This window comes from Peromyscus leucopus, chromosome 23 (genome assembly GCF_004664715.2).
Source record: "Peromyscus leucopus breed LL Stock chromosome 23, UCI_PerLeu_2.1, whole genome shotgun sequence".
In the NCBI taxonomy this organism is placed as follows: Eukaryota; Metazoa; Chordata; class Mammalia; order Rodentia; family Cricetidae; genus Peromyscus; species Peromyscus leucopus.
Genome location: NC_051082.1, coordinates 14,013,938 through 14,038,486, shown reverse-complemented (window position 1 = coordinate 14,038,486; position 24,549 = coordinate 14,013,938). Strand labels below are relative to the sequence as shown.

At 49.9% G+C, this 24,549-nt stretch overlaps 1 protein-coding gene across 6 annotated transcripts in view; it reads left to right on the top strand.

Moving 5' to 3' along the window:
• Window positions 1-24,549, top strand: part of Camkk2 (calcium/calmodulin dependent protein kinase kinase 2) — a 55,855-nt gene that overhangs the window by 7,842 nt on the left and 23,464 nt on the right. For all 6 annotated transcript variants that reach the window (XM_028885883.2, XM_037198694.1, XM_037198695.1 and 3 more), the window contains exons 2-7: window positions 8,460-8,985; window positions 13,996-14,043; window positions 15,902-15,955; window positions 16,585-16,636; window positions 19,395-19,528; window positions 24,104-24,140. In XM_028885883.2, the coding sequence (XP_028741716.1) occupies window positions 8,518-8,985; window positions 13,996-14,043; window positions 15,902-15,955; window positions 16,585-16,636; window positions 19,395-19,528; window positions 24,104-24,140 (793 nt within the window). In that variant the 5' untranslated portion in view covers window positions 8,460-8,517. The remainder of the gene's footprint in view (window positions 1-8,459; window positions 8,986-13,995; window positions 14,044-15,901; window positions 15,956-16,584; window positions 16,637-19,394; window positions 19,529-24,103; window positions 24,141-24,549) is intronic.

The window sequence follows — 24,549 nt, the reverse complement described above, 5'->3', positions numbered from 1 at the left end:
GGGCGGATGACCATGGAGGCGTGTGCCTAGACCGCAAACATCGCTCAACTCTTAACGCTGGGGTTGTAGGCTCAGACCCTTGGAATGGTGAAGCAGGTTGTGAAGTGAGTGAGGGATGTGGGGAAAGGAAGGTCATGGAACGTGGCCTGCAGCTTGACCTTGGCTGTTCACTGGTAACTGTTTCTCTTGACCAAAACCTCTGTGAGTTATTGCCTGGGTAATTTTGTTACCTTGTGTGTGTGTGTGTGTGTGTCTGTGTGTGTGTGTGTTTGTGTGTGTGTGTGTGTGTCTGTGTGTGTGTGTGTGTTTGTGTGTGTGTGTGTGTCTGTGTGTGTGTGTGTTTGTGTCTCTGTGTGTGTGTCTGTGTGTGTATGTGTCTGTGTGTATGTGTATGTGTGTGTGTGTATGTGTGTATGTGTCTGTGTGTGTGTATGTGTCTGTGTGTATGTGTCTGTGTGTATGTGTCTGTGTGTGTGTCTATAACCCAGAGGTTGACAGCGATGTCTTGGTCACTCTTCACCCTGATCATTTGAGACAGGGTCTTGGCAGTCACACCAGGCTTTATTTGTTTGTTTTTGATTTTTCGAGACAGGGTTTCTCTGTGTAGCTTTGCACCTTTCCTGGATCTCGCTCTGTAGCCCAGGCTGTCCTTGAACTCACAGAGATCCGCCTGGCTCTGCCTCCCAAGTGCTGGGATTAAAAGCGTGTGCCACCGCCACCTGGTTTCACACCAGGCTTTTTTTTAGGAGAGTGCTGTGGGGCTGACCTCTAGGTCTTCATGCTTGCACAGCAGGCATGGTACCGAGGGAGCCATCTCCCTAGTCTCCTCCTGTTTTTGTTTGTTTGCTTGATAGGATGGTTGTTGACTATCTGTGGTGGCACATGCCTATAATCCTAACAGTCAGGAGGCTGAGGCAGGAGGATCACAAATGTAGCCTGTGCCACACAGTGCCACATACTCGGTCTCATTTTTTTTTTTTTAATTTTAATTAAAAGGAAAAGGGAGCTGGGCGGTGGTGGTGGTGGTGGCGGCGGCGGCGGCGGCGGCCCACGCGTTTGATCCCCACACTGGCAGGTGGATCTCTGAGTTCAAGGCCAGCCTGGTCTACAAAGCGAGTTCCAGGACAGCCAGAGAAACCCTGTCTTGTAAAAACTGCTCCCCTCTCCAAAAAGAAATTTATTATGTAGCTGAGAATGAACCTTGAGATCTTGAACAGTTTCTAATGCTCCTGCCTCTACCTCCTGAGTATCACAGTGTGCACCACGATACCAGAGTATAGTGAGAATGTCTCTCATGCCCCTGCCTCTACCTCCAGAGCATCACCGCGTGCACCATGATTTGGCCGTGCTGGGGCCTGAACCCAGGACTTCTTGCATGCCTGGTCTGCATTTGAGCCTCAGCCCTAATTGCTTGTTACAAGAACAAATGAATGAATTTCCTTTAAGGGCCTTGGGCCTCAGTTTCCCCAGGGGAGAAGATGTGGCTGTTTAGGTCCTTTCCTGATTCCAGGGATGACATCATTCCTGGTCTCGGTAGGATCTGTGGAGCTTACTTGGTCCTTTTTTTATGTCCTGGAGTGCCAGGGAAGAAAGAGGGCCTGTAAGGACCCTGAGGGACTCAGAGGAAGATGTGTCCCTGATTTCGAGGCTCACCCGCTGCGTTGTCCTACAGCCCCATAGTGGCTCAGCTCAGCTCAGCATTTGGCAGGCAGTAGTTGCTGATTGGAAACGGCCCCCAGGAAATGGACATGGCCAGGCATTTCCTGTAGGCCTGTGCCGCTTGGCTTTTCTGGCACAGGAAGGAACATTCCTCTCATCCTGGCCCCACACGAGCTCCATCTGCTCCAGGAAGGGTCTGGTGGCTCCGCTGGGTGCCCTGGAGTGAGGAGGGCCTCCTGGGCGGGGCAGTGCTTGCGATCCATGGGGAACTGCGGGGCTAGGCCAGCCCAGCCCAGCCCAGGACTGCTGGCATGTTGTCAAACCGAGGCAGCGCCGTAAGAAGGTCCTCTTCCATCCTGTGTTCCGGTCCTGCCCCTCCTTGCAGAGGGCTTGTCCTGCGAGAATTACACAACCGAGCGGAGTTACTCCGTGCCTCGAGCTTGCTGGGCTTAGAGCAATTTCAGCACCGTCTTTTTATGCTAACCCACTGTCTCTACGTTCAGTTTTCTGCTGGAGACGTGTTGGTAGCTTCATTAGATCCTCCTAGGGTCCCTGGCCCCTAAACAATTCAGAACACTGGCTGAGATGGTAGGGACAGGGCAGGATCCTTCTACACAGCCCTCCTGGCCTTCCTTGGCCTCTTCCCTAGACCTGGACCCGCCTGTCTGCCCAGGCGGCCCTAGCCTGGGTCTGGGTGTTTCTCTTCTCCTCCTCCCTTCAGACCTTGAAGGCCAAGCCTGCGTCAGAGGCGGTGGCGAGGGAGGCCCGGGCCAGACACCGGCTGGCCAAGGAGACTTGATTAAAAGCAGCTTGGTTGGGGGTGGACGGCTTGGTGTCCTTGGCCTGGAGTAGAGATCGATAAGCAATTGTTTTTCTGTTGGCAAGGAAAAAATAAAAAAAAGCTCCATTGATTCTCACAGGCCCTGCCAAGTCTGGTTTTCTTTTCAGGAACACTTGTAACCCCAACAGAGGTGGTTCTGACAGGAAGGACTGTCTGTCCTCAGGGTGGCGGAATCCACACAAGAGCAGCTGGACTCACTGGGACAGTAGTCGCTCCGGAACGTTCTGGAACGCAGCCCCACTGTCCGTAGGCATTGTATTGAAGGGGCATAGCTTTTTACCACTTCAGGCGTGTGTTCTGACTGCAGGGCTCATCTGCTCCCCATGACCCATCTGGACGGTGTCCATCTTAAAGGTCAGAAGACTGAGGACAAGGGTAGGCCCAGGTCTTAAAGGTCAGGAGACTGAGGACAAGGGTAGCCCTAGGCAGGCCGTGTGGACTTGCAGCCAGGAAGAGGAGCGTCACAAAAGGATACGTAAAATAACAGCAGCCAGGCTGCCGAGAGTGTGGGACTCGGGTGGACTCGTCCGTCCATCGACAGGGACGCCAGGGCAGGGCCCCAGCTACTGGTGGCCTCTGTGTGCAGTTCGCTGTGGCATACCCTGTCTCTGCCCTGGCAGTGCTGGGGCTGCAGGTGCCCTGAGGTGACACCCAGCCCTTAAGGGGTGTGCTGGCATTGGAGTTTGGGCCCTCAGGCTGCGCTGCAGATACCTACCCACTGAACCACCCGCTCAGATCCTTGTTGGGGATTCTTTCTTTCTTAATGATAAATTCCATACAATCTATTTTTGTCAAACCGAGGCAGTGCCATAGGTTTTTTTTTTTTTAATCCCAGCGCTGGCAGGTGGATCTCTGAGTTCAAGGCCAGCCTGGTCTATAAAGTGAGTTCCAGGACAGCCAGAGAAACCCTGTCTTGTAAAAAAAAAAAAAAAAAAAAATTCCCCCCTCCCTCAATTCCTCCCAGGTCATCCCTGCCCACCTCCATGCTCTTTTTCTCTCTTAAAACAAATAAACAGCTGGGTGGTGGTGGCGCACACCTTTAATCCCAGCACTTGGGAGGCAGAGGCAGGCGGATCTCTGAGTTTTGAGGCCAGCCTGGCATACAGAGCGAGTTCCAGGACAGCCAGGGCTACACAGAGAAACGTCTTGAAAAAACAATAGATAGATAGATAGATAGATAGATAGATAGATAGATAGATAGATAGATAGATAGATGATAGATAAATAAGTATAAATAAAGCAAACAAACAAGAAAAACCCACCACTTTTTTTTTTTTTTTAAATCACGAGTGGGCACATGTCAGGCCTGGGAATGCCAAGGCTCTTCTGATTGGAGGATTCCCAGCCACCTTGCCTGACACAATAGATGTTTTGCAAGTAATTCTGAATGGATGGTTTCAAGAGGGCCAGGCAACGTTATCATGTCTCGGTGTGATCCTTGAGGGACCCCTGAGTGCGCGCCACTTTTACACCTTCCTCTCGAGGTTCTCTTCTACCCGGGTGACCCAGGAGGCCACTCTCTTCCCTCACATCTCTGCCAGCACCCACTGTTCGCACAGCACCCAGAGAGCGCCTCCTTGATTAGCACGCAGCTGCCGGCCCATCTGTGGATGCCCTTACTCAGCTCCAGCAGTGCCTGTGACATTTGTCCACCAGAATTTGTCAAACACACACGCGCCAAAGGTTAATATTCTGTCCCCGCACGCGTGATGCTGAGGATTGACAACCTGAAGCTGTGTGTCGGTCTCTCTCTCAAAGTGATATAAAAGTTCATGCGACATAAAATTGACTTTTTGCGGGGAGGAGGCACAGTGCTGGGGGTAGAGATCTTCTCAAATCCTGTCAAGCTGCAAGCTGCACCCCAGCCCTCTAATTAACCCCCCCTTTTTTTTCCTTTTAAATTTTGAGACGGTTCTCACTGTGTAGACCAGAATGGCCTGGAACTCCCAAAGTTCCTCCTGCCTCTGTCTCTGGAATGCCGGGAATCAAGGTATGCGCTACCCTGCCCGGCAGACGAACCCTCTTGAGATCAGCAGCTCAGTGCATTTCGTCCATGCATGGGGTAGTGAGATCACCACTTCCGTCTGGTTCCGAGACATCTTCACCAGGATGAAAACCTCCACCGCCTGGCCCCCGGAGCGCTCCGTCGTCTCCTCCCTGGATTTGCCTAGTATGGAAATTTCATTTCCACGGAATTAGGCAACACACAAGGGCCTCTTGGGACTGGCCTTGCCCTTGGCATGATGTGTTCAGCTTTGATGGGTGTTGCGGTCCCGGTCGGTGCTTCTGGCCCTTTTATGGCTTCGGAGTTTTCCATTGTATGGACCTCTCTTCATCTGCTGACTTCCTTCTCTGAGCTACAGTGACTAGTGCTGTTTGGGTGTGCTCTTAGGGATGGACCAGGTGGAAAGTTTCTTAACTTTTTGAGGACCCGCCCACAGGCAGGCAGCCATCTTGGTTTTTTAGGTGGTGCTGGGGATTTGAACTCAGGTTCTAGGGCTTGTAGGACAGTCGCACTTACCACTGAGCCGTCTCCTCAGCCTGTTTGTTTTGAGACAGAGTCTCAGTCTACAGCCTGAGCTGGCCTGGAGCCCCCACCCACTTACAGTACAGAGGTCTGATAGCACATCCGTGATGCTGTTTGTGACATCTCACTAGGCCGAGGGAGACGTCTGCCTCAGTCATGGAACAGTGCAGCATGGCAGATACAGGTGGAAAGGTTCATTTAGCCCATCTAGCATGTAAAAAATAGTCCAGATAATTGCTAATTCAAAAGACTGTGTGTGTGTGTGTGTGTGTGTGTGTGTAGCATGAATCTTAAAGAGTCTTATTAATAAAAACAAACTCAGGGCCAGGTATTGGGGTGAACGCTGGAAGATCAGAGAGGCAGAACAAGCCACAGCTACCTCACCTTGCCAATTCCTCAGCTGATCTTGTTTCCTCAGACAGAAAGCCTCTGAGTCCTCATCCCAATGGCTCTCAGCTGAACTGTGCTGCTTGAAAGCCTGAATGCTTAACCAGCCAAATGCTTCTAGTTTCTGGTCCTCACACCTTATATACCTTTCTGCTTTCTACCATCACTCCCTGGGATTAAAGGTTCGCTTTCTGGGATTAAAGGCATGAATCACCATGCTTGACTGTATCCTTGAACACATGGATTTCTGCCTCTGGAATGCTAGAATTAAAGGTGTGAGTGCCACCATTTTCTAGCCTTTGTATCTAGTGGCTGTTCTGTCTCTGACCCCAGATAAGTTTATTAGGGTGTACAATATTTTGGGGAACACAATACCACCGTGTGTGTGTGTGTGTGTGTGTGTGTGTGTGTGTGTGTGTGTGTGTGTGTGTGTGTCTTGTACCTGTGGCAGCCAGAGGCATCAAATCCCTTGGAACTGGAGTTAGAGACGTGGGTGCCGGGGAATCGAACCCGGGTCCTCTGCAGGAGCAGTAGGTGCTCTTAACTGCTGAGCCACCTCCTCAGCACCAGATAATTTTACTAGTGAAAGAGAAGTCAACAGGAGCTTTAGAGATACCGCAGTCAGCGATCCGAGCTTGAGCCCAAGACTCAGGGCAGCACATGCTCACAAGCCCGGAGCAGGGGAGACGGAGATCGGCTGGCTGGCTTTCAGGTTTTGCTCACCAGCCAGCCTGGTCTAATTGGAGACCCCAGGTTCTACTGAGAAACCGTGTTTCCAAAAACAAGGTTGGAGGGCTGGAGAGATGGCTCGTTGGTTAAGATGACCTGGCTGGGTTCAGTTCCCAGCAGTCACATGGTACCTCACAACCACCCATAATTCCAGTGCCTGTGATTTTAGTGCCCTTCTTTGGTCTCTTGGGAACCCATCAGACATGTGGTGCACATACAAATATATGCAAAACAGCCGTACACATAAAATAATTTAAAGCCAGGCGGTGGTGGCGCTATGCCTTTAATCCCAGTACTCGAGTAGAGGCAGGCAGATCTCGGTGAGGTTGAGGCCAGCCTGGTGTACAGATGGAGATCCAGGACAGCCAGGGCAACACAGAGACACCCAGACCCTGTCTCAAAAAACCAATAATAATAATCACAATGATTATTATTATTATTTTAAAAATTAAAAATTACCATCTCTACTACCAACAAAAAAAAAAAAAAACCAAGGTGGAGAGGTTTTTTCTTTGTTTATTTGGTTTCTTTTCTTTTCGAGACAGGTTTTCTCTGGGTGCTGGGATTAAAGGTGTGTGCCACACCACTGGCTAGGTAGAAAGGTTCTTTGACAACTGAGGTTGACCTCTGACCTCTGAACATACACGTATGCACATGTGAACTCATACACATTCCTACACATATCAAAGTATCAAGAGACCTCACTTAATATTCTCTCTCTCCTGAGACAGGATCTCTCTATGGCCTTGGCTGTCCTGGGACTTGCTGTGTAGACCAGTCTGGCTTCACACTCAGAGATCTGCCTGCCTCTGCCTCTGGAATTAAAGGTGTGAGCCACCATGCCTGGCTGTCTCTGTCTGTCTGTCTGTCTCTCTCTCTCTCTCTCTCTCTCTCAATGACAGAGTCTCATGTATTTCAAGCTGACCTAAAATTTCATTATGTAGTTTAAGTACAATGACATTGAATTTCTGATCTCCTGCCTCCACTTCCAAGTGCTGGAATTACAGGCTGTACCACCATGCTATTGTACGTGGTCCACCATGCTGTTGTACGTGGTCCACCATGCTGTTGTACGTGGTCCACCATGCTATTGTGTGTGGTCCACCATGCTGTTGTACGTGGTCCACCATGCTATTGTGTGTGGTCCACCATGCTATTGTGTGTGGTCCACCATGCTATTGTGTGTGGTCCACCATGCTATTGTGTGTGGTCCACCATGCTATTGTGTGTGGTCCACCATGCTATTGTGGGTGGTCCACCATGCTATTGTGTGTGGTCCACCATGCTGTTGTACGTGGTCCACCATGCTGTTGTACGTGGTCCACCATGCTGTTGTATGTGGTCCACCATGCTGTTGTACGTGGTGCTGGGGATCAAACCCAGGGGTTTGTGTATGCAAGGCCAGCTTGCCGCCACTGACTGAGCTACTGTTCAGCCCCTGTGGATTCTTGCTTGATGGAAAGTGGGGGGTGGGGAGCCAGGCAGCGGTAGACCCAGACCCCCGCTGAGCGGCACTTCAGGTAGCTGCCAATCCTACAAGGACCCATAGGGAATCTCTTGGGGCTCCTTATACTTGTTTCCTATGGGGAATTGAATTTGGGTTCCTTGTCATGGTGTGTGAGAAGGAATGCAAAGAGTACATTGCTTTTTTTTTTTTTTTTTTTTTTAATGTGTGTGAGTGCTTTTGCCTGCATATATGTCTGTACACCGTGTGTGTGCCTGATGTCCTTGGAGATCAGAAGAGGGTATCAGTTCCCCATGGAACTGGAGTTACCGAGTTTATAAGCCACCATATGGGTGTAGTATTGGGAACCAAACCCAGGTCTTCTCGAAGAGTAGCAAGTGTTCTTAATTCTTAATCATGGAACATTCTCTCCAACCTTCAAAGAACACATTTTTTTTTTTTTTTTTTTGCATGGACTGGGAGACCATATCACATTCTATTTTGCAATAGTTTCTTTTTTCAAACACAGCTCTTGTTGTATAGTCCAGGCAGATCTTGAACTCCTCTTCTCCTCCTCTTCTCACTTTCTGGGGGCTGGGATTATAGGAATGTACCACCACAACTGGCTGCACATTTATTTTTTTTTATTTTGAGACAGAGTCTTGCTCTGTAGCTCAGGCTAGCCTGGAGCATACTGTGTAGCCCAGGCTGGTCTTTAATTCCTGGTGGTATCCCTGCCTCAGCTTCCTAAGTGTTATACGGCCATGCTGGGCTGCCAGTTTCGAGGAGACACAAAGCAGACACTAGCCTGGTCCAGAGGAGTGACTCGCTTTCCTGTCCCTGCCAGGCTGACGCTTTCTCTCTTTCTACAGCAGCCGTTGCTGCCCATGGAAGTGCCCCGGCCTGGCGGATGAAGTCGGTACACACACCATGTCATCATGTGTCTCTAGCCAGCCCACCAGCGACCGGGCGGCCCCCCAGGATGAACTGGGAAGCGGGGGTCTCAGCCAGGAAAGCCAGAAGCCCTGCGAGGCCCTGCGAGGACTCTCGTCCTTAAGCATCCACTTGGGCATGGAATCCTTCATTGTGGTCACCGAGTGTGAGCCAGGCCAGGGTGTGGACCTCAGCCTGGCCCGGGATCAGCCTCTGGAGGCTGAGGGCCAGGAACTGCCCCTGGATGCCTCGGAAGCCGAGGCACGGCCCCTACTTTCCGGTCGCAAGATGTCCCTGCAGGAGCCGTCCCAGGGTGGGCCAGCCTCCGGCAGCAGCCTGGACATGAATGGACGCTGCGTCTGCCCATCCGTGTCCTACTCGCCAGCCACCTCCCCACAGTCCTCCCCCCGGATGCCCCGGCGGCCCACGGTGGAGTCTCACCACGTCTCCATCACAGGTTTGCAGGTCCGTGAGCTGTGATGGGGGGGAGGGGGGGATGGGAGGATGAGCTGAAGGGCAGTGGGGGCCACAGACCGGCATGGAGCCTCAAAAGAAACGGAACACACAACCCCTTCACATTTCAGCCTCGCAAACTGATTTTTCTCTTTGACCACTCCTGGGTAAGCTCCCCGCGGTCCAGGCCGAGGGAGGGTGTCTCCTGTAGGCTGAGGGAGGGGCCACCCTTCACTGTGATCTCACTATGTAGCCCAGGCTGGCTCCGAAATTTCCATGACCCTCTGTCCTCAGCCTCTCGAATGCTGAGGTTGTACAGGTGTGTGCCGCTACGCCTGGCATTCGGAGCCGCTTTTTTTTTTTTTTTTTTTAAATAATGTTTTAGATGAGCCGGGCGGTGGTGGCGCACGCCTTTAATTCCAGCACTCGGGAGGCAGAGGCAGGCGGATCTCTGTGAGTTCGAGGCCAGCCTGGTCTCCAAAGCGAGTTCCAGGAAAGGCGCAAAGCTACACAGAAAAACCCTGTCTCGAAAAACCAAAAAAAAAAAAATAATAATAATGTTTTAGATTAGTTTGCAAGTTCTAGGATTTTATGTCAGCAGGTTCATTGCCGGAGCGCTTTTTTTTTTTTTTTTTTTTTTTCTTTTTTTTTTTTAGCTCAGTTTTCTTCTCTGGCAAAATGATTTTGAGATTAATCCGTGCCATTGGGTATGCTCTTGGCCCCGATAGCTACAGATCCAGCCAACCTTGAAAATATTCAGAAGAAAAAAAAAATTGCAACTCTATGAGCCTGCGCGGGCTATTTCTTCTTGTCATTAAATGATAATTTAAATAGTTGCTGCCTCCGAGGCCTAGAAGCGAATGCCTTACATAACACTGACATTGCATTAAATGTATAAGTAACTTGGAAGTGGTTCAGAGTGTTTGGGAGCAGGAGAGATGATGGCTGCCCCTACAGAGGACCCGAGTTCTAGTCCCAGCACCCACATGGAGGCTCACAGTCACCTTTAACTCCGGAGGATCTGATGCCCTTTCCTGACCTGTGGGGACATCCTCCACAGACACACACAAACACAGATAAAATGGAAGAGTTAAGATGTCAGGGGAGAGGGCTGGGTGTGGTGGTGGGGTACACCTGTCATCCCAGAACTCCGGAGGCAGAGACAGGAGGATCATTGCAAGTTCAAGGCCAGCTTAATCTAGATCGTGAGCTCCAGGCCAGGAGGGCTGTCTCAACCTAATGCCTAATTGTAAGCGAGAGAGGCTGCATCAAGGTTCTCTTCTGTGCTCACACGGTGCCATGCCCTTGTCTCGAAGGGATTTGAGCTCTCGCGTGCCTGGTGTCTTCAGGGTTGTGCAGCCAGCCCCTACAGACGCCGAGGGACGTGTATTAGTGGTTGATTTATTTCACTTATTTATTTAAAAAATTTTTTTTGAGATGAGATCTCACTGTATCCCGGCTGGCCTCCGCCTCACCAGCCTCTGCCTCCTGCAGCCTAGATTAAAGGCTCATCCAGCATGCCTTGCTCTTATCAGCTCCTTTTTTTTTTTTTCATTTATTTATTTATTATGTATACAGAACAGGGTGCCAGATCTCATTACAGATGGTTGTGAGCCACCATGTGGTTGCTGGGAATTGAACTCAGGACCTCTGGAAGAGCAGTCGGTGCTCTTAACCTCTGAGCCATCTCTCCAGCCCCCCGTCAGTTCCTTCTTATGCCCAATCATTTTCATTTCTCGTGGGTAGTCCTAGGAGCAGAATGGCGGCTCCCGTGGAAGGTGTCTGTTAAGAAACAGCTGGTAGGCTGTGGCTCACTTGGCAGGGTACTCCCTTAGCGTGGGTGGGCAAAGCCCGGCGTTCAGCCTCTAGCACCTCACGGTGATGGACTTCTGTAATCCCAGGAGATGGAGGCAGGAGGACCAGCAGTTCAAGGTCAGCCCAGCCAAGTATCAGTCTGGTTTTTCTTTTTAAACTTATGCTTATTTTATGTTCATTAGTGTTCTGCGTACATGTATGTCTGTGTGAGGGTGCTGGATCCCCCGGAACTGGAGTTACAGACAGTTGTGAGCCACCATGTGGTTGCTGGGAATTGAACCTGGGGACCTCTGGAAGAACAGCCACTGCTCTTAACTGCTGAGCCATCTCTCCAGCCCGGTGTCAGATTTTTCTAACAGGATGTCTTTTATTTAATCTTTAACAGTTTCATACATGTCAACGTTGTATCTTAATCCTATCCACCCACTGTCCCCTCCCATTCCTTCCATACGTTCTCAACACATCCCCATCCCCTTCATCTCTCTCTCCTCTCTCTCTCTCTCGTAACCCATTAAGTCCCGTTAGTGATGCCATTTGGAATATTGACTGACCTTATTGGTTGGCTCTTGTGCAGCTACCCATACGTGCAAAGAGTTCATGAATACACGAATTCACATCCTGAAGACAGCATTTCGAAGTGGCCCTCTCTACCCTCCGGCTGTTCCATTGTTTTCTTTTTTAATTTTATTTATTTATATTTTATGTATGGGTGCTCTGCATGTGTCCCTGCAGGCCAGAAGAGGGCGCCAGATCTCATTACAGATGGTTGTGAGCCACCACCCTGTGGTTGCTGGGAATTGAACTCAGGACCTCTGGAAGAGCAGCCAGCGCTCTTAACCGCTGAGCCGCCTCTCCAGCCCCGTTCCATTGTTTTCTGTCCCCTTCCGAGACTTTCTCAGAGCCTTGGTGGAGAGGCCCGACGTGGAGGTCCCATTTAGGGCTGAGCTCTCATTCACTCAGTCTGGGCGCCGGACCAGTTATGAGTCTTTGCATTCGCTGCTGCCCACTGCAGGGAGAAGCGTCTCGGGCGGGCCAAGGCCGAGAACAGCGCTAACGTACAGGTAGAAACACAAGTATCAGGCAGCAGTTTGACAATGTGTCAAGGGAACAGCAGGAGTGGATCCCCTCATAGGGCTCATGACCTCCACCGCAGTGAGCTTTGGGCCGGCTTTACAGTCCGAAGCTTGAATTCCCTCCCATGGAGTGGGCCTCAGATCCAGTCAGAAAGCATCTGTGTCCTTCCTAACTTCGGTGCCGCTCTTGTGCCAATGGGCATGCCTTGCCAGACAGACAGCATTTTTGTTTTTGTTTTTGTTTATTTATTTTTTTTCCGAGACAGGGTTTCTCTGTGTAGTTTTGGCGCCTGTCCTGGATCTCACACTCAAGACCAGGCTGGCCTTGAACTCACAGAGCTCCGCCTGGCTTTGCCTCCCGAGTGCTGGGATTAAAGGTGTGCGCCGGTGCCGCCGCCGCCGCCTGGCGACAGTCAGTATTACAGCATGCAGGGTTGGTTTGCTGTTGGGTGACATCCTTGATGACGGTTCTCCCCCAGAGGCCTGCATGGCACCTTCAGGTGCTGCGAAAGCTAGCCAGTAGGGAGGAAGTTTCAGCTTGGTTTCTCTGGTTTTAACCAAGGTGGGCTGTGTCTTCAGCGGCAGTTTGCTGTATACTCATGGTGGGCAGTGGTGATGATAGCCCATGTTGTCTCAGGGGCCTGTGAGGCCTGGCCTCTCCGACCTGTAACTTGTAGGGAGGTAGCACTGAGCGTTCCATTCAATAATAACCCATGACTTCCGGGGTAAGTGTTGCCCACCAGGCAAGGCTACTTGTGTTCAAACTCTTTTTTGGAGGCAGGGTCTATGCATCTGTGTAGCGCTGACCGCCCTGGAGCTCTGTATGTAGCCCAGGCTGGCCTGGAACTCACAGAGATCCGCCTGCCTCTGCCTCCCGAGCGCTGGGATTAAAGGTGTGCGCCGCCACATTCTGGCACTAAATATCAGCTTTGAGGCCAGCCTGGCACACAGGAGACGCTGCCCACTCGCCCACTTTCCGTTCTGGCAGCCATGTGGGAGGTTGTGTGTGCCCTGCTTCTCCCCAGTGCCTGTCTTGATTAGCCGGCCTGGCGTGGCTTTCACATGCTTTTCCTCAGTGACTCTTCATACTTGTTGGCCGTTTATCCATCTTTAAGGAAACTTCTGTGCAGATCTTTTGCTCAATCTTGAATCATAACCTTTTGTGTTGTGAAATTATATCACGTCCCCCTTCCCTTCCCTCTCTCTAACCCCTCTCATGTACCCCCCCACCTTGTTCTCTCTCCAATTCATGGCTCTTTTTCTTTGGTTATTGTTACATATATACATATTCATAATTACATAAATACAACCTGCTCAGTCTGTGTAATATGTAATTTCTGAGTCTCCCCTCTCTCCTGTCCTCCCTCCCTCCCTCCCTCCTTCTCTCGCTCTCCCCCTCCCTCTCTCTCTCCCTCTGACACAGGACCTTAGCTGTGTAGCCCAGGGTGCAATTTAGTGGTAAAGTATTTGTCTAGCATGCACAAGGCCCTGGGTTTGATCCCTAGCGTGCCCTTATGATAACAAAAATAAAACATATATGTGTATACACACACACATACACACACACTCTTCATATGTTGGTGCTCATGTGTGCACTGGTGCGCGTGTGTGGGAATGCACGTGGAGACCAGAGATCACCTCCTGTAAAGTTACAGATGAGGGCCGTCTTGTTTTGTTAGTTAGGTTGGCTGGCCGTGAGCCCCGGGAATCCTCCTGTCTCCACCTCCCGACGGCTGGGACCGCAGACGTGTCTCACTATACCTGCCTTTTTTATGCCGGTTCTCGGGATCCGGTTCAGGGCCTCTTGCTTGTCTGGCAAGCACTGTACCACCTGGGCCGTCTCCCCCATTCCAATACGAACGAAGTTTTGGGCGGGAGCGTGGGGGTGTTTCTTGATTGTGTAGTCACTGCTCTTTTGGTTTTTGAAACAGGGTCTCGTATAGCTCAGGTCACCTTCAGGCTTGCTAAGTAGCCAACGCTGGCCTTGAAGTCTGGATTCTCCTGCCTCTGCCTCCCAACTCCTGGGACTCTCTGTGGACTCCGAGTCCTGGTTACATGTGTCCCTTTATTTGTGACACAGGCATCTTCAGCTCCTGTGAGAGTCACCTCACCTGTGCCCTGTCTTGTTTTCCAGGACTGTGTGCAGCTGAATCAGTATACGCTGAAGGATGAAATTGGAAAGGTAAGTGGCCCAGGAGTTGCGCTGCCTTTGTACCTTGACCAGGGGTGTCCCTGACACTCCAGAGGGAACCAGGAGGGCTGGGTAAGAAGAGGAGAGGGACCTTTGGAGGCAAGGTTGGTGGGGTGAAAGGGATTACAGTTCATGGTCTTGTGTGTGTGTGTGTGTGTGTGTGTGTGTGTGTGTGTGTGTGTGTGTATGCATGCGAGTGTGCATATGTGTGCATGTGTATGGGTGTGTGTGCATGTGTGTGTGTATGTGAGTGTGTGTGTGTGCATGTATGTGTGTGTATATGCATGCAAGTGTGCATGTGTGTGCATGTGTGTGTGTGCATGTATGTGTGTGTGTGCATGCGAATATGGGTGTATGTGCGTGTGTGTGTGTGTTTGTGAGTGTGTGTGTGCATGGGTGTGTGTGTGTGTGTATGTGTATAGGCTAAAGGTTGATGTCAGCATGTCTTTCCTCAGTATCTCTCCACCTTATTCTTTGAGACACGGTCTCTCACTGAACCTGATGCTCATAGATTGGGCAAGACTAGCTGGCCATCAGGTCCCAGATACTCTTCTGTGGTTACCCACTCCCCACCCAGCACTGGGATGATAGGTGTGCAATACCACACCTTGTTTTTTATGTCAGTGCTGGGATTTGAAGTCACGTTTGTGTGGCCAGCTTTTTAACTAGTGAGCCGTCTCACCAGCCTTATTTTAAAAAATACCTTTTTCGAGACATGGTCTCACTATGTAGTCCTGGCTACATTAGGACTTACTATGTAGACCAGGCTGGCCTCAGACTCACAGAGATCCACATGCCTCTACTTCCCAAGAGCTAGGACTAAAAGTGTGTACCACCACGCCAAACCTCATTTATTCACTTATTTTAAATTTAATGTTAAAATTAGATGTGTTTCTGCAAAAGTTCAGAAAACTTCCAGAGAAATCCTAAATTACCATGGTGACAGTGCCAGTCCCGTTAATGGTGCTCCCCTTCTCCCCCTCATCGAGAGACCTTACCATCTGTTTTTCGTTTATTTTTGTTAGCATTATTGCAGGGGCTAACATCTGAAGTGCTAACAGAGGATAAGTTAGTAATATCACTGGCCAAGGTAGACTGACCGTAGACCATAGGGAGTCGTAGTAAAGGCTGAAGCTAACTGCTAGGCTGTGGAGTGAGGTTCTGTGAGTGAAGCAGGCTGGATCTGAGAGCGGGGTGGCGTGATGAGTCTGTGATAAACTGTTTTTGTATGGAAATGAGGTCTGTGTTTGGCCACTTTCCCACTTTCCCAGGTCTGTCTGTCTTTCTCTCTCTCTCTTTTTTTTTTTTTTTTTTTTTTGGTTTTTTTTGAGACAGGGTTTCTCTGTGTAGCTTTGCGCCTTTCCTGGAACTCACTTGGTAGCCCAGGCTGGCCTCGAACTCACAGAGATCCGCCTGGCTCTGCTTCCCGAGTGCTGGGATTAAAGGCATGCACCACCACTGCCCGGCTCTTTTTCTTTCTTACTTAACAGGGTTTCTCTGTGTAGCCCTGGCTGTCCTGGGTCTCACTCTGTCGACCAGGTTGGCCTCAAACTCAGAGATCGCCTGGCTCTGCCTCCCAAGTGCTGGGATTAAAGGCGTGCGCCTCCACTGCCTGGGTATTTTGTTTTTCTTTTTCTTTCTTTCCCCCAGGTTTTTCAAACCTGGGTTTTTACATTAGTTCCTTCCATTTAAATGTTAGCAGCCGATTTAGACTGCAGAAATGGAAAGTCCGACAGAAGGCAGTCTCAGGGTCCCCTGGCCCAGGGAGCTGCAGTCTGTAGCCTGTCAGAGTCCTCAGGTCACAGAGCGCTGCTCTGGCTTCAGTGTCACAGGCCTCTCCTTTCTCCAGGGCTCCTATGGTGTGGTCAAGCTGGCTTACAATGAGAACGACAATACTTACTACGTGAGTATCCCCGTCCCCATCCGAGGCACAGCTCCGAGCGCGGTTAGGGTACGCATTCGCCCATTCTACTCAGGGCCTTTAGAAGGGAGCGATGCCCCCATTTTACAGATGGAGAAACGGGGCAGGGAAGGGATTGGCTGAGCAGGTGTCTTTCATGCCCTTGCTCTGAGCTGCCCTTTCTGCCTCTTCCATAGCCCCAAGAACAAGGCCGTCGATGGACATAGTGCCCTTGTAGCTGAGGCTAGTCCAGTGTAGGTTCAAACCCTGGTTCTAACATGCATTAACCATATGACTTTGGGCAAGCAGCCATCATAGCCCTTCTCGGCCCATCGCTCCGGCTCAGTTGTCTGACTCAGTGGCAGGAGTCATGAAGTTTAGGGGTTCCCAGCTGGGTCTGCTCACCAGGAACCTCCAGGGTTGGCCCTGGCACAACTCCAGGAGTCTTGTCTCCGCATAGCCCGGGACCAGCTTGCTCCGCTGGTCACTAGGCTCTCACTGCCTCGTCCTGAGGCCCCGAACCCTGGGGACTCAGTGGGAGGCTGGAGGAGGAGAGAGCCTCGTCGTCCTCGTCTCCCTCCCTGCTCCCTTTAACTGGACTTGGGGGGCGGGGGGGGTCTGTCCTTCTGCAGGCAATGAAAGTGCTGTCCAAAAAGAAGCTGATCCGACAGGCTGGCTTTCCACGTGAGTGTTGTGGGCTGTGTCCCAAGGTGTGGGGGGCTGAGATGAGATTGGACAGAGCGGGGTGAATGTGATGTCCCGCAGAGACACGACATCCCACACAGAGCTTCCCCCGAGAGAGAGCAGTGCTGAACTTCTTGCCGTGGGTCCTAATTCATTTTTATTTAAGAGTTTAAAAGGTGAATTTGAGGTCTAGAGAGGTGGCTCATCAGTAAAGGCCCTTGCCACCAAGCCTGATGACCGATCTGAGTTTAAATCCCAAGGGATCACAGGGTAGGAGAGAAGCGACACCTGCAAGGTGCCCTCTGACCTCCACGTTCATTCTGTGGCATATACATGCCAAAACAAGCAAATAAATAAATAAGCTGAGCATGGACATGAACAAAATAAATAAATAAAAAGCTTACCATGTCTTAGTTTCTTTTCCTGATGTTCTGATAAAAGGCCAACAAAACCAGCTTTAGGATGAAATCCTTCACTTTGGCTCATTCTTGGGATGGGAGCCTGAGGCAGCTGGTTACATTGTATCTACAGTCAGGAAGCAGAGAAGAATGAAGGGCAGTGTTTGGCTCCTTTTCTCCACTAACATAGCGCAGGATCCCAGCCAGGGATTGGTGCCACCCACAGTGGATCCGCCTTCCCACCTCATTAATGTAGTCAAGATAATCCTCCAGGGGCCATCTCTCAGCGGCTTCTAGACTCTTTCTAGTTAACAACGTTAATCATCACACTTTCGGACCCAGCCACTTCTCCATAGTATCCAAGAGAGAGAAAAAGAGACAAAAGCTTGTGCGTTCACGTGGCTAGCAGCGCTATTCACAATATCCGTTCAGGGGAAACATCCCTGGTGGCCCTGAACCGGATGAGTAAGTAAAATGTATGTGCATCTGGTGGGTTAGTATTCAGCCACCATAGGGCACTAATTTCTGATGTTACTTGGTTGAAAGCATATTAAGTGAAGGAGGCCAGACACAGACAGTCACTTACAATATAATGCCATTTCTATAAAATACCGGGATGCAAATCCATGAGAACAAAAGTAGATCAGCAAGAGGAGGGATGAGATTTTTGGAAAGAGCAACAAAAAATGTTCTGCAGTTATCTAGTGGTGATGGTCCTAAAAACTGCCAAAATAATCAGCACGCACGGAGCACGTGCCTGTAACCTAGCTCTCGGGAACTGGAGGGGGAGGATCGGGAATGCAGGGCGAGCCGCAGCTACATGGGACCCTGTTTCATAAAAGCACACCCATGAGAAAGAAGAATAATTTAAAAAAAAAGAAAGAAAGAAAGAAAGAAAAGAAAACCAGTTGAGCAATGGTCATGCACACCTTTTAATCCCAGCACTCAGGAGGCAGAGGCAGGTGGATCTCTGTGAGTTCGAGGCCAGCCTGGTCTACAGAGTGAGTTCCAGGACAGCCAGGGCTGTACAGAGAAATCTTGTCTCAAAAAACCAACCAACCAAACAGGGCCTCACACATTTAAAATGTTGATTTTTTTTTTTAATACATATTGGGCCTGACATGGTAGTGTACTTCTTTAAACCCAGCACTTGGCAGGCAGAAGTAGGTGGGACTGTGATTTCAAGGCTAGCCTGGTCTACATTAACAAGCTTCAGGAGAGCAAGACTCGCCTCAAAAATAAATAAATAAAATAATACCAGGAGTTGGGGAGATGGCTCAGTGGATAAAGAGCTTGCCATGTAAGCGTTAATATGGTGTTCGGATTCCCAGAACTCACGTAAAAGCCAGGCTGCAGGTGGGCGTGGCAGTCACCTGTAATCCCAGCTGCCACCATGTCTGGCCCTCACCTTTGTTTTTTGAGACAAGGCTGGTCACAGCCCGTGGATCCTCCAGCTCAGCCCCCGGAGTGATGGCTGACAGGTGTGGTACTACTCCGGCCCCCCGCTGTGGTTGGTCGCTTTACAGGCCGAGGCTTACCTCAGCTCCCTTCCTTACACACCCTTCCTTGCACACTCTTCCTTGCACACTCTTCCTTGCACACTCTTCCTTACACACCCCTTTCAACGGCCGGATCTGCACCTTGTCCTGGCCCAGGCTGGGTCACAGCTGCGTTCTGGGCCGCCTTAGCCCTACAGGCTTCCTCACACAGGATGTGGGGTACAGCGGTTTTCACAGTTGGGTTTCACATTCTTACAACTTACTGACTGAGTAACACGCCATCCTGGCAGAGCTGTCCTCACTTTTCTCTCATCGACTCATGTGTTTTTTGTTTTTTCTTCTCTCTGGCTTTCTGGTACATCTGTACCATTTTCTGCCTTGAGGAGAGGGATCGTGTTTACGTCTCTTTTATCCCAAAGAGGAGAAGTGATTGATTTACAGGAGGATTTGTTTTTGGTTTTTTGTTTGTTTGTTTTGTTTTGAGACAGCATCTGGAGTAACTCAGACTGGCCTTGTACTGTGTGTGTAGTCAAGGGTGACCTTGAACGTCTGGTCTTCTCGCCTCTCCCTCCCAAGTGCTAAGATTTCAGGGGTGCCTCACCACATCCTGGTTTATGCAGTCCTGGGATGTAGCTGAACCGAACTAGTGAGCCTTGGTCCTTTTGGGTTGGGCGTGTGACCAGAAAAAGGGATCGACGGGGTGAACAGGAGGAGGGCCGGGACTCCCCTCTCCCTGATTTCTAGTAGCGGGGGAAGCGTGAAGAGAAGGCTGCTCCCAGCTCCCAGAAGTCCTTTGCCCTTTGTCCCCTTAGCAGCTGCCCTCTGCAGAAGGTCTCTACCCTAACTCTGTGCTTCCTGCAGGCCGCCCCCCACCCCGAGGGACTCGCCCAGCTCCAGGGGGCTGTATCCAGCCCAGGGGCCCCATCGAGCAGGTGTACCAGGAAATCGCCATCCTCAAGAAGCTGGACCACCCCAACGTGGTGAAGCTGGTGGAGGTGAGGAGGGAGGGTGAGGCTGATGGCCTAGCCCCACCCACCCAGCTTTGTTACTATCTAAACACCTCATTGCTAAGATCCGTAGAGAGTCAGGGCACAGTAGACGGCTGCCTCAGAGAGGCTGAGGACCTTGTTGCCTCACATACCCTCACACTGTTGCTTCATGCTGCTGTCACTTCCTCCAGACTGCTTATCGCTCCCATTTTACAGATGTGAAGGTTGAGGCTGAGAGTTCCGAGGCTTGCTCTTTACCGACTTCTTTCTCTTTGAAGCTGGTGGGTTTTTCTACTAGATGCACAGGTAGTTGGAACACAGAAGTAGCTCCACATACAAACAAGTGAAACCCTGTGAGACCGCTCAGTGGGCCTCAGAGGCCCTTGATGCCTGATGAAGAAAGAAAGCCTGGTGATCTGAGTTCCAGCCCCGGAACCCACATAAAGGTGGAAGGAGAGAACTTTCTCCACAAAGTTGTCCTCCGATTCCCACGTCTGCACTGTGGTGGTATAAACACACACAGGACATAAATTAAACAGTAACAGTAATAACTTAAACAAAGCAAAACATCAGTGCTGGGTGTAGTGGAGCACACCTTTAATCCCAGCACTCAGAAGGCAGAGGATCAGATCTCTGTGAGTTCGAGGTCAACCCAGTAGAGAGAATGAATTCCAGGCCAGCCAGGGCTACATAGCTTGAGCCTGCCGCAAAAACAAACAAACAAACCATAAGAAGTCATGACTGTGCTCCAGTAAACCTTCGTTTATAAACACTGGAGGAGCTGAGTTCAGCCCTTACTATATTTAGTCAACCTCTCCTTCAGCTTAGCAGTTCTCATGATGGTTTTTTTTTTTGGTCTCAGGATGGCTCGATGCACTTTAAATTCTGGAAAACTTGTTGTTAGCTTTTAGTCACTGTAGCAAATACCTGGAAAAGAACTTCATAGGAAGAAAGGTTGATTTCAGCTCAAGGCTGTTTACAGTTCATGTTATTCCTGTGTCATTGTGTTGAGGCTGACGCAGAGCAGAAACATAGGAAGGAGATAGATGGATGGATGGATGGATGGATGGATGGATGGATGGATGGATGGATGGATGGATGGATGATAGAGATGGAGATAAATAAGAGATATAGATAGATAGATAGATAGATAGATAGATAGATAGATAGATACACACAGAGAGAGACAGACAGACAGACAGACAGACAGGGGGAAGCTATCTTTAAAGATGCATGCCTTTGAATTCACCTAGCTCTACCGCTACCCAGAACAATGTACCAGTTGGGGACTGGACCTTCCACACATGAGCCTGTAAGGGACATACTGGTTTTGACCTCAGCAGACTTCAGTGTGCTGCTGTTCATTGGTTACACTTATTCATATGTATCCCATTAAAATAGAAACCAGAGCTGGACACGGTGGTGCATACCTGTAATCCCAATGCTTGAGGTGGAGGCAAGAAAATCAGACATTCAAGGTCAGCCCGTGTTACAGACCCTGTCAAACAAACAAACAAAACCAAAAAACAAAAATGTAAATTGTCAAAATTTTATTCATTGAAAAGTAATAACCCGGGAGCGGGAGGAGGGATGAGAGTGAGATCTGTGGTTGGTATATAAAATGAATAAGGGGCTGGAGAGATGGCTCAGCGGTTAAGAGCACCGACTGCTCTTCCAGAGGTCCTGAGTTCAATTCCCAGTACCCACATGGTGACTCACAACCATCTCTAAGGGGATCTGATGCCCTCTTCTGGCATACAAGTATACATGCAAACAGAGCACTATATTAAAATTAAAATTAAAAAAAAAATGAATAAGAAAAAAAAATTAAATACAAAAAAAGAAAAATAATATATGTTATAAAGAATAATTTTGTTTTTTGTTTTTCGAGACAGAGTTTCACTGTGTAGCCCTGGCTGTCCTAGAACTCTCTCTGTAGACCAGGCTGGCCTCAAACTCAGAGATCTGCCTGCCTCTGCCTCCTGAGTGCTGGGATTAAAGGCGTGCACCACCACTGCCCAGCAAGAGTAATACATCTTTTATGAATAGTAACTATTTTGTTTGTGTGTGTGCATGAGCGTATGTATGTAGGTGAGTGTACGTGTGTGCATGCACGTGGAGATCAGAAGTCAGTCTTGGATGTCTGTTCTCAGGCAGTGCTGTCCACCTTGTTTATTTGAGGCAGGGCCTCTCACTAGCCTGGAGTTTGCCAACGAGGCTGTCTGGCCAGCAAGCCCCAGGCATCCACCTGTCTCTGTCCTCAGCACTGGAAATATAAGCATGTGCCACTGTGCTTCACTTTTTAAAAAAGACTTATTATTTTATTTTATTTATTTATTTTTGGTTTTTCGAGACAGGGTTTCTCTGTGTAGCTTTGCGCCTTTCCTGGAACTCACTCTGTAGCTCAGGCTGGCCTCGAACTCACAGAGATCCGCCTGCCTCTGCCTCCGAGTGCTGGGATTAAAGGCGTGCGCCACCACCGCCTGGCTTTTATTATTTTGTTTTTGATTATGTGTATGTGGTAGGATATGTGCACATGCTTGCTGGTGCCAGAGGTGTCAGAGCCCCTGGAACTGGAATTCGAGGTGGTTGTGAGCTGTATGATGTGGGTGCTGGGACCGGAGCTCCATCTTCTGCAAGAACCTTGTGTGCCCTTAATCCCTGTGCCATCCCTCTAGCCCTCACCAGCTTTCCTACATGGGCTCCGGGGACTGGAGTGACGTCCTTGTTTTTGTAAAGCAAGCACTTTACTGACTGAGTGGTCTGTTCTCGGAAACAAACAAAACAAAACATGAAGAAGAATTATTTTTACACTTTACTGCTGCTGGTTGTTATTATTCTTTCTTTCTTTCTCTCTCTCTCTCTCTTTCTTTCTTTCTTTTTTAACCATTTGGCTTACTAAAAGGCATCTGGATTCTAGGTCTGCTTTGGCCCTCAGCCCTCTGTGATACTATTTTGTGCCTTCTGGACACTGGATGCAAGTAGAGAAAGAGAGTGGGAAAAGCCCATGTTGTCTTAGTCTTTTTTTTTTTTTTTTAAATTTTAGTACTTATTATGTATACAGTGTTCTGTGTGTATGTAGACCTACATTCCAGAAGAAGGTACCAGATCTCATTATAGATGGTGTGGGTGCTGGGAATTGAACTCTCCTCTCAGGACCTTTGGAAGAGCAGCCAGTGCTCCTAACTACTGAGCCATCTCTCCAGCCCTGTAGTCTTAAAGTATAAATAGTTTCCATTTGATAGCCTCCCTGGAGGTGATTTGGGGATCTCCAAGAGGGGCAGATCCAGTCTGGAGCACCTCCGGCCCAGCTTGTCACTGACCCGGAAAAGGATGGTCTTGGCTCTCTGAATGGGGCTTGGAAGACGTGGTGGAGAAAGTGATCTTGAAAGTGGCCTCAGCCATTTCCTGGTCAGCAGAGACAACAGAGAAGGACATTGCAGGGAAAGGAACATCGTGTGTCAGGGCCCAGAGCCTCAATATTTGGGGAACGTATCTCTGCCTTTGGGAGATGGCCGATGCTGTTGCCAATCCTTGCCCAGGGCCCATGGCTCCAGAACTCTAGGTGGACCCAGGGTCTAACTTTCCCTTGAGATGGATTGCTCAGCTGTACCTGCAGTCTGGTGCATCTTGGGTAGCTGGGGAAGGTGAAGTCGTGTGGAAGAGATTGGAGGCCTAGTCTAGCCAGGGGTCCTGCCCAGGCCTCTCCTCAAAAGAGAGAGGGTGTTACCCTCTTTCCTGATGCCATTTCTGATCTCGATTCTCCGATGCTGGAGCTGGCCATCTTAGCAGAAGCCCCGGAGTGCATGGTCCGCAGGTAGCCCCGAGTCCTAGTGGATTTTTCTCCCCAGTACCCCATGCATCCGATCTTTCCACCCAGCTTAGCAAGACCAAGCAGCCATTCTGTTTGTTTATATATCAGGTGTTTCTTCGGTACCTACTATGTGCCCAGCATGTATGAGACATCACCAAGACAGTCAAGGTGGACATCTTGGGACCTGCCCATCAGACAGAGGCAGGAGCAGGCATGGAGACATGTCCTGCTAAGGTGGGGAGGTATGGGTCCACTTCATGGAGGGGCTGCTTGAGTTCAAGTAGGGTTGAGCTTTTTTTTGTTTTTGTTTTTTTTTGAGACGGAGTTTCTCTGTGTTGTTTTGGTACCTGTCCTGGATCTCACTCTGTAGACCAGGCTGGCCTCGAACTCACAGAGATCCGCCTGCCTCTGCCTCCCGAGTGCTGGGATTAAAGGCATGTGTCACCATCTCCCGGCAGGGTTGAACTTTTACCCCGAAACCAGGACCTGTTCCTTGGAGATGGGCTGGATTGGCATCCAGGTGTGGGACGTTTTGGGGAGGACTTCCTCCTTCCCGTTGTTCTTCTCTTCAGGGTGTTCCAGACCTTGAGGCTAGGTGGACTTGGCTATGACACTTCTGGGAATTTCTGTCTTCCTCGCTGACGAGGAAGAAGGATGGGAAGTGTGTGCCCCCTGTGGGCACACACCATCATACACTTCCACTTCCTCTTGCTCATGTCTATGTTCTTTCTCTCCTTGTTCCCGTCACTGGCCGGCTGTGCCATCAGGTCCTGGATGACCCCAACGAGGACCATCTGTACATGGGTAAGACTGCTTTCCTCCATCCACACTTGAGGTCGCTGCATTTGCTGATGCCCGGGTGTCCCCTCCACATAGCTGCAGCCCCGGAACCACCAAGGACAGGTGCCTCGTTCCTGGTCCAGCTGGTCCCCACAGGAGCCCGCCTACCTGGCTTAAAGCAGGGCCTGGGAGGGAGCTCTTGCTGGGACTTTGAACATCTGGATCTCCCGTGTCTTCATTTACAGCCCTTTCTCGAGCACCTGTTTTGTGTTCAGAACTGTTGCAGGCCCTGAGGATAGATAGCGTGATAAGAAAGAGACCTGTACGGCTGATATCCCAGACAGGAAAGACAGTGTTAATGAATACATGAGAACTTTAGATATTTTAAGGGTGATTAATTAAGGTGATGTCAGGGAAAGTGGACAGACCACTT